This window comes from Pelodiscus sinensis, chromosome 3 (genome assembly GCF_052426305.1).
Source record: "Pelodiscus sinensis isolate ZL-2025 chromosome 3, ASM5242630v1, whole genome shotgun sequence".
NCBI lineage: Eukaryota > Metazoa > Chordata > Testudines > Trionychidae > Pelodiscus > Pelodiscus sinensis.
In genome coordinates, this window is record NC_143054.1 from 89,545,005 (window position 1) to 89,554,648 (window position 9,644).

At 42.3% G+C, this 9,644-nt stretch overlaps 1 protein-coding gene across 1 annotated transcript in view; it reads left to right on the forward strand.

The window, feature by feature from the left end:
* SMPDL3A (sphingomyelin phosphodiesterase acid like 3A) overlaps positions 1-7,327 on the forward strand; it is a 30,569-nt gene extending 23,242 nt beyond the window's left edge. The window contains exons 7-8 of the mRNA XM_075924071.2: positions 3,111-3,235; positions 4,172-7,327. Of these exons, the coding sequence (XP_075780186.2) occupies positions 3,111-3,235; positions 4,172-4,471 (425 nt within the window). The 3' untranslated portion in view covers positions 4,472-7,327. The remainder of the gene's footprint in view (positions 1-3,110; positions 3,236-4,171) is intronic.
* Positions 7,328-9,644: the final 2,317 nt, after the last annotated feature.

Below are 9,644 nucleotides of genomic sequence, written 5' to 3' on the forward strand. Positions count from 1 at the left end.
TGGGGCAGCTCCCAAACAGGGGAAGACACCTGCCTCTATTTTGACACCCTGGACCTCATCCTGGGGGTGGGACGGTCCGTGCCATCCCGGGGGTCATCGATCCTGGAGCGGAGGGCCCTGACCAGGGCATGGAGGAGGAGCACCAGGAGCTGCAGGAGCTCAGAGGGAGCATGCCACGCAGCCAGGACCCTTGAGCCGTCCCAGCAGACCTGTCACCGGTGTTATCCGGGGAGACAACAACATGTGAGTGCCCTCACTGTCCCCTTTTTGGAGGGTGGGGAGGGAGATCACGGACCGCGCACATGGGCCTTGCTTACCATGGATCATGCAGCAACCTGTGCACGTGTGAGCATGTGCCGTGCCACTCCTCAGCACGTGGCCCCACCTGGCTGCCACACAGGCCTTGGCCTATTAGCCACATGCGTGTGTGAAGAGACATGACATGCTCCTGACCCTGGGCTGGGACACAGCAGATCACCCTCCCTCCACAAGGCCATTCTGCACAGAGGCAAGGAACCTCTCCCCCCCACCTCACCCACACTATACACAGCACAGGGGCATGGGTGCAGTCTCGGTGAAGTTCCCACTCCCGGGGATAGCAGGACATTCCGAACATGGCCTGTGTGCAAGCACATCAGCTCTGATGGTGCAGGGAATGGTCATCCTCACCTTGCAGAGGGGGACTTGGCTTCACCCACTGTGTCCTCAGGGATAACTGACCACTTCTCTTGTTTCTCCACAGCTGCACCACCCCACCTGGGACATGCTTCCACACCTGAGGGCTCCGCAGGACCACCTGTGCCGTGGAGGGGTACCAACAGCAGCAGCTGGGGGCCCTGCGAGCCCTGCACTGCACCCTCCAGAACTGGGTGCAAGAAGATCTGGAGCTCCGGCGGGAGCAGCTTGCCCAGGGCCGTGCCATCTGCCAGCATCTGCAGACCCTGATGCACAGCGTGTTGCCTCCTGCCGCTCCAGCACCTGCTGCCTCCCCAGCTACCGCTCCTCCTCCCACTCCTTCTCTCCCTCCGCACCTTCCATCCCCGCCCCATCCCTCCGGGGACACCAAGGCCCCCGCATCCGCAATGCTGGGAGACAGTTGGCCCGGCAAGACTCCCACCCCTAAGTTTCCCCTCCCCCTTCTTCCCATTGCTTTCCCCTTCCAGTTCCCTCCTCGCAGGTTTCCCCTTCCTCTGTCCTCCCTTCTCCCACCTCCTTTCCCCAGTCTCATCAGAGTTTCATTCCCCCGCCTTCCCCAGTTTTGTTCAATAAAGACAGTTCCTGTTTATGAAAAAATGTATTTTATTTGACATCAGGAAGGGGGGTTAGGGAGGAGTAAGTGGAAGGACGTGAGGGAGGAATGAGGCACAAGCCCCAAGTGGGGCAGACCAGGGAGACTGTTAGCGCTCCTCAGGGTGGAAGCTCTCCCGCAGGGCCTCCTGGATACTGACAGCCCCCCAATGGACCTCCCGGATGGCAGCCTTCAGAAAGTGCAGCCAGGTTCGCAGCAGTGCGTCCAAGAGAAGCACTAGCATGCCCAGGGGCAGCTCCTGCTCCATGTTGCAGACTGCTGTGGTGTCCGAGTGAGGGCAAGCAGAGCATGCAGACACAAAATGCTTTGATGTACCTCAACGAGGTAGGCAAGCAAGCAGGGAAACCTGAGAACCGGCTGTCCTGGGAGGGGTGGGGGGGGCGGAGTTTCCCTTTAAGCACAAGCCTCAGATTGTGTGGCTGCTGCCTGAGGCTAAGACACTCCTCACCTGATGCCCTGCTGGACCTGGTTCTGGCTGGCCTTAAATGCAATTCAGCGTCCACTTAGTGTGGACACGCTATTTCGAAATAGCAAAACATTATTTCAAAATGTGTGTGTAGACGCCATACTTCAAAATAATTTATTTCGAATTAGCTATTTCAAAATAACACTGTAGTGTAGACATACCCTAATAGTCTAGTCAGGTGAGCTTCAGCATAAATTGTTGTCGGCTCCTGGCACGTCTGATAATACCAAAAACATAAAGGAATTTGCATGTAAGATGTAACTTGAAAATAGCGCGGATCTATTTCCTTTAGTGAGGTGTGTCACAGCTTAGGGCACCAGAACCTGATTTCCCTCTCCATAGTCCAGCTAGGGCACCCACTCTCAGGCTTCTGGCTTCCTAGCCATCGGCTCTCTTGGGTGGCGACCTGCAGAGTCTTTCTCTGTCCCTCCTGACCAGGGTATTGTCAGGCCGCACAGCTCCCTGTCTACACCAAGTGTCCCTGCAGCTCAAACTGCATGATTATGAGTAGGCCTGCTTTTCCTTCTCCTCAGACGTGCTTATTCTTAACGTAAAAATATTACAAATAAAATAATAAAAGGAAGGATTGGGGCCTCCCTGGGACACTTTAAACTCAGGGGCTATGTCTACACTGCAGGCTTCTTGCACAAGAACTGAACTTTTGCACAAAAAGTTCTTGTGCAAGAGCACATCCACATTGCCATGTACATTTGTACAAGTTTTTGGAGCCTGCAGTGTAGACATAGCCAGGGTGTTTATCCAGAAGTCCTTACTTTGTCTGTTGCTTCTCTAAAGAATCTAGTCTGGATCAGAATATGTGAATCTCTCCTGGTGGTAGCTCTCTGAAGTTATTATAGCCTAAAAATATGTATCCAATAAAAGAAAAATGACCTCACCCACTTTGTCTGCCTTCAATAAGGTTACAGAGAGGTAGCCGTGTTAGTCTGGTCTCTCTGTGCTATACATGACTGCTATTTTTGTTTCAATACGGTTGTTTCAGAAAATGGCCATATCTGTCATCAGGCTAACAGAAATGCACTGGATACACGGAGTATGGCTACATCCTGGAATTTTATGCAAATACAGGTATTCTAGTGCAGGTGTCCAATGTAGATGTGCTGCATTAATGTAAGATGGTGTTCAGATGGGGGAGACTTATCTAGCTTTGAAGCAATGCAGCACCCCTATGCTGAGCAGTTTTACTGGTGCAGTTATCCCAGTGCAAAAATCACTAAAATACTCTTGGGTCTTGTCTTGTTTGTTCTCTATGTAAACAATGCATTTCTAAAAGCATTTATCCTAAGGAAAATGATTATTTCACAATTTGTTTTTCAGAAAACCCAATAAATTCCTTGTTTGTGGCACCTGCTGTGACTCCAGTGAAAAGTGTGTTTCAGAAGGAGTCCAACAATCCTGGAATCAGATTATATCAGTATGATCCTTTTCATTATAACTTGTTGGTATGTAACAATTAAAAGTATTGTGTTAGTGTTCAGTCTTAAAATAGCTACAGTTCAGGCCTTTTTCATACTGCATGTCTAGCTGCCAGGTTGGTGCTAGGTTCTGTCTTCTTAATGGTAGAAGGCGGAAGGGAAAAAACTTCAAATAGGAACTATGCAGCCTCTGATGAGCCTGAAAGATCCACTTCCCACTTTTATTTCTGCCGCCTAAACCCTCGAAAACAGAATAAAAGTCAGAAAAAAAACTTTTGTTCAGCAGTGGGAAAGTCAGGTAAAATCCTGGCCCGTCTAGATAGGTTTCTTTTTAGCCATGTGTGAGTTTTGGTGACAGAAAACTTTGATGCTCTTAGTCTGGCACTGTATAAAACACCAGAAGAGAATTTCCTGAAGGTTCAGGGGTGAAAACTTGACCTCACTGGAGTCAATGGCAAAACTTATGTGCTTATCTGCTACCCATTTCTTACGTGATCCTCACTCCTACAGATGATCATTTCCTGAGGTTCTTCCCATGGCCTCCATGGGCCATGTATCTGTATGCCCAACAAATGGTGCACGTGAAAAAATGAGTTCAGCCTTTAGTATGTTTTTCCCTCTATATGGAACCTAGTTCTGTTTTAGATGTTAATTTGGCCAGCTCACCAGAGATGTGCATAAGGGACTCGGGTTTCCTTTCTTTGAAGTAAAGACCCTCCAATAGTGTAGCTGAGTTTAAAGTGTACCCCTTTTGTCTCTCTTCTCTTTTTCTCCCCCACCATCATTGCCATACAAGTGTCAGCTTATGATGTGAGCCCAACTCTTGTGGTGGGGCATGACCTCTTACTCAGTTGTGAATAATAAGCAGTGACAGCTTCCTAATCAATATTAAAAACTTAATGAAGCAAGCTAAAAAGCAATACAACTGTGTGCTCTCTCTCTCTCTCTTTTTTGGATCTGTAGGATCTTTGGCAGTTTTACTTGAACCTCACAGATGCAAACATGAAAAATGAGTCGGACTGGAAACTAGAATACATCCTGACCAAAGCATATGATATTGAAGACTTGAAGCCAGAAAATTTATATGAAATGGCAAAGCAATTCGCTATACCACATAGCAAATTGTTTCAACAATATTACAATAATTTCATTGTGAGTTACAACAAAAGCATTGTCTGTGAAGGAGATTGCAAGATTAGTCAGATATGTGCAATGCAGTATTTGGATCACTCTTCCTATACAGATTGTATCCAGCGGGGGTAGTGCAGAAATGAAGTATAATGCATTCAGTACTGAAGTTATTATGTAGCCTGTATTTTAAGAAATATGCTCCTCTGTTCTGCTGAAATGGGAGTGTCTGACAATCCTCTGTGAAATGCAGGAGGATATTAGATCCCCTAAATCTTTTATTTTGGGTAAATATATTGGCCATCATTTTCCAATTGTTTTGCTTCAATGCCTTGATTTTTTTCAGTAGTCCTGAGCACTAGTAACAGCCATTATGATGAATGTTCACTGCAGTTGTTCAATACTTATGAAAGCAAGCCATTGTTACTCAGGTGTGTAAATATGGGTTTAGGTGCCTAACTTTAGGCACCTTGGTTTGAATGAAGAGACACAATCATGTTTGAATCAATGAAAGTCACTAATTAGATATGAATACACATCCACCCATGCAAATATAGGCAAATGCACACTAATCACAAGAATTCTAAAACTTTCATAAGGTTGTAGTCTGGTCTATACCCTAGTAGAGTTTCTCATGAACAGACTTTCCTTTGGTTTGTGATTTGCACACACCACCTGTTCTATGAGTAAGCTGCAGTTACTGTTTGCATGAAAAAGTAGTATTATACAACTATTTTAAATGTTTTTTAATGCAAATCATCATATGGAAATGAGAAGTCATTTTCTGCTCTCAATGAAACACATAGCCACAGTTTGAGAACTGTTATCCATGAATAATACATGTACTAGCTAAAGAGTTGGCTGCGATTGCAAAATTATTCCCATTATTAACCCCTTGTTTTTCATGAGGTCTTAACTTACAGATATGTTTTGCTGTTGGAAAACATCCTGGCTGCGTCTAGACTGGCAAGGTTTTCCACAAAAGCAGCTGCTCTTGCGGAAAAACTTGCCAGCTGTCTACACTGGCCGCTTGAATTTCCGCAAGAACACTGACGATCTCATGTAAGATTGTCAGTGTTCTTGCAGAAATGCTATGCTGCTCCTGTTCGGGCAAAAGCCCTCTTGCGCAAATGCTTTTGCGCAAGAGGGCTAATGTAGACAACACGGTATTGTTTTGCACAAGAAAGCCCCGATAGCCCCGATCGCGAAAATGGCGATCGGGGCTTTCTTGCACAAAACCGCATCTAGATTGGCATGGACGCTTTTCCGCAAAAAGTGCTTTTGCAGAAAAGCGTCCGTGCCAATCTAGACGCTCTTTTCCGCAAATGCTTTTAACGGAAAAAATTTTCCGTTAAAAGCATTTGTGGAAAATCATGCCAGTCTAGACGTAGCCCCTATGTTTTCTCTCAACCCCAAAGTGAAATTATTAGGGATTGTCTGAGGGGAAAATCCCTTCAGCTTTTGTTATAAAGAAGAAAATTAAACAATAATAGTGATAATAATAATATATTTTTTTAATTGTTAGCTTTTTTGGTCAAATACTGTAGGCTATGTCTAGACTACAAGCCTCTTTCGAAAGAGATCATCTAGACAGTAACCACTTTTTTTGAAAAAGAGCCGCAATTTTGAAAGAGAGCACCCTGGCAATCTAGATGCTCTCTTCCGAAAAAGCCCGGTTTGCATTCAAGAACGCCTTTTTTCGAAAGAGCTCTTTTGAAAAAATATTTTCTTCCTTGTAAAATGAGGTTTACCGCAGTCGAAAAAATCTAGTCTAGAAGCAGGTGAAGCTTTTTCGAAAAAAAGGCCACTTAAAAAAACTGTAGTCTAGACAGCCACAGACTTGTCATGTAAGGGCGAGTGAGAAATGTTAGCTTTTGCTAAGGGTACGTCTACACGTGTTCATTTTTTGAGGAGTAACATTAGTTCGAACCAAGGGGGTTGGTTCAAACTAATGTGTCCTGGCGCACACTTTCACTTTCGAAGTAGCTGTTGAGCGGAGTAATGCGCCGGCAAGATCATGCTAATGAAGCGCGGGATATTTAAATCCCCGCTTCATTAGCAATTTTGGTCGCCTACATTTGCATCCAAAGTTCAAACTAGGGAGCAAGTGTAGACGTACCCTATGTTTGCATTCTGAAATAAATCTTTCAATGTTATTTATATTTGAGCATGTCATTGACTGTGCACAATTGGAAATCTCATTAAGTTTAAAATGGTGCACTTAATGATCAAGTCTGGCAACATGGATTTTGAAAGAAAGATAAAAAAAATTAATCTTCAATTATTGTCTGTAAACAAGGCTTCCATACTTTCTCATATGCTGGCCTTTGCACACCAGAATGCAGCATTAACTGACTTCTGAAGAGTATTGCTGTGGTTTCTGTAAGTATCAACCTGCTATTTTGTCCAAACTGTGCGTGTTTGCAATTAAGATATATATTTACACTTCAAAGTGATGCAACGGCATGAATAGAAAATTAAAGTTGTGTTTTTAAAATAAGAATATACAGGAATGAAGGTCCTCTTATGAAAGCAAACTCAATCACATTACACATTTGCAATATTTTCCCATTGCTGTTAGGAGCAATCTGTCCAAAAAAACATTTATTTGATAATTTGACCATTTGCATTTCATAATTTTGAAAAAGTTTGTGCACAAACTTAATTTCTGTATTAATATAATTTCCTTTGTACTTTGAGAGTGTGTAAAATACGAAAATATAAATAGTAACATGATGTAAACATAATCTTTTATGCCAATATTTATCATAAATTATATTTCCTGAAATTTTCTATATTTAGTTAACCTAGATGTACCTTTTCCTCCTTTTAAAATGGAATAAATAATTTAGAAGCAATACCATCAAAGAGTCTGATTACATTATAATGGAAGTGAAATAACCTTATAGGCCTTACCATTAGACTGATCTGCCTGTGTCAAGATATAGGTAAATAAATAAAATAAAAATTAGCACTTGTGCGCTCTGTGAATATGTTTGAGTGTCTAAATATTTAGATGATAAGAGGTTGATGTGGATGTGAATGCTAACTTAATTGATGGTTTCCTGAATTTCTAGTGGTTTTCTTGATTGGAAATGCACTTGAGCAACCTTAACTCTCCACTGTTAAAATACGGTAAAATACGTTGTGCAAATATAAGCAAAGAGGAAATGTTAACAGATGGTGCAATGACAGTAGCAGCTAAGGTGTTAACTATGTTTTCTTCTACCTTCCATAGCCAATCCCAGTCTCTTAGGGAGTGCGCCACTTGCTATTTTTCTCTACTTTTTTGTGGCTTCTGAGTCTATATGTTAAACAGTACCCACAAGACCGCAGTTCATAAACCATATACAGCAAATCAAAGCCCCTACCAGTTATTATTTTATGCCAGAACCTGAAAGAAATTAAAGCAGATACAAATTCACAGACTCAAAGCTTTATAGGAGATTTGGTATTTGAAATTAATAGAAATGTCCAGATTTTATCTGACTAGAAAAAAAGCCCCAGATTCAATTTCTTCTAATTATTGAAATATTTACTGAAATATTTGAAGTCATAGAGATTACACGGTGGCTATTTTCTTTTTGCAAGGGCAAATAAAATCCTACAGGTCTGATTCTTCAGGCATTTTCCCAAAAGCTATAAAAGCTGGCTCCCCTTAGAATTGTATTAAGGTTTAGGTCAGAGTTATAGGGCCCAAGGCAATTTCTGAAATCTCTCTTAGGCCATGTTTACACTAGGAAATTATTTCAAAATAAGTAAATTTGAAATAACTCCCAAAATAAGTATTTTGAAATAAGCTTATTCCTCAAGGAAAGCAGGAGTACGTTTTGTTGAATTCAGACCTGTTCTCAAGTTCATGCATTCTAATTCTGTCTTCCAAAGTGCTTGCAGTCCCTCCCTTCCTAACCTTAACCCAATATGAGCCTACTCCCCAGTCCATTATCTCATGGTGGTTGATTTTGTGTATAACGATATGCATGTGGCAAATCTGATAAGTGTGTATAAAAATTTGCTATCTATGGTCCAGAATCACTTTCCTGCTTTCCACTGGTGTGAAGAAAGTGAATAAAGAAAAGTTAATTACTCCTTCCTGTAACACGAGAACGAGGAAATTAATAGGTAGCAGGTTTAAAACAAATAAATATTTTTTCACACAAGGCATAGCCAAACCGTGGAACTCCCTGCCAGAGGATGTTGTGAAGGCCAAAACTATATCAGGGTTCCAAAAGAACTATATAAATTCCTGGAGGATAGGTCTATTAATAGTCATTAGCCAGGCTTGGTAGGAATCATGTCGCAGCCTGTTTGTCAGAAGCTGGGAATAGGTGATGGGATGGATCACCTATTCTCTTTATTCCCTCTGAGGCATCTGGCATTGGACACTGTCACAAGACAGGATAGTGGGCTAGATGGACCTTTGGTCTGATCCAGAATGGCTATTCTTATATTCCTATTAAAAATTAATAGACACAATTAAATTTTCTAATTTTTAAAAATGTTTAATGTATATTGCCAAAACTTGGAACTTTGATTTCTAATGCTTTTGTGTAAGCAAGATGGTACTTTAAGCCATACCCTGCATCATCACATAAAGCTGATGCCCAGTTATCAATCAGATGGTAGTCTTCACTGACAGCGAGTGAGAGAGAAGAGAGCAGTTTCATCCAAAGAATAGAGCAAGAGAAACACGAGTTGGAATTTTTAGAATCACCTTGAAAACTCTTTTTAAAAGCTGTATTTCTAGCAAATTGAAATATTAAATAGCTGTCTGAAGTACTGCAATGAATCACTGGAGTTTTTTCCTCTATCACATTTTCAAAGCGTGCGTGGTACAATAGTGGACAAAACTGACAACTTGATCATAACTCTGGTAAATTCTTCTTCATTAGAGCTCAGAGCAAGCTATTGCAAAACTCTCTGGAAAGAATCCAAACGCTGTATAATATGACACCCAACATGACCCAGCTAAATATATGCTAATTAATTAATTGTTATCACTGAGCACTTTATTGTCCTGTAAAGTCGGCCAGTGTGGTGATAGTGCTTGTGGGTCCTCAGCTGGTGTAAACTAGCATAGTTCTTTTGAAGTTAATGATGCTACCAATTTATCCTGGAAGTCAGGATTTTTTCCCCCCTCAAAAGCATATATGGGGCTTATAGAAGCATGAGCCCATTGGGAAGTTGATGGGACTTGTGCCCCTAATTCATTCATGGTGAGGTTCTGTGCTCTACCTTGCAGAATAAGAATACAAAACTCGCAGCCCAGAGTAGTGAGGCCCCTTTCAGGCCCTCCTTATACTTGTTT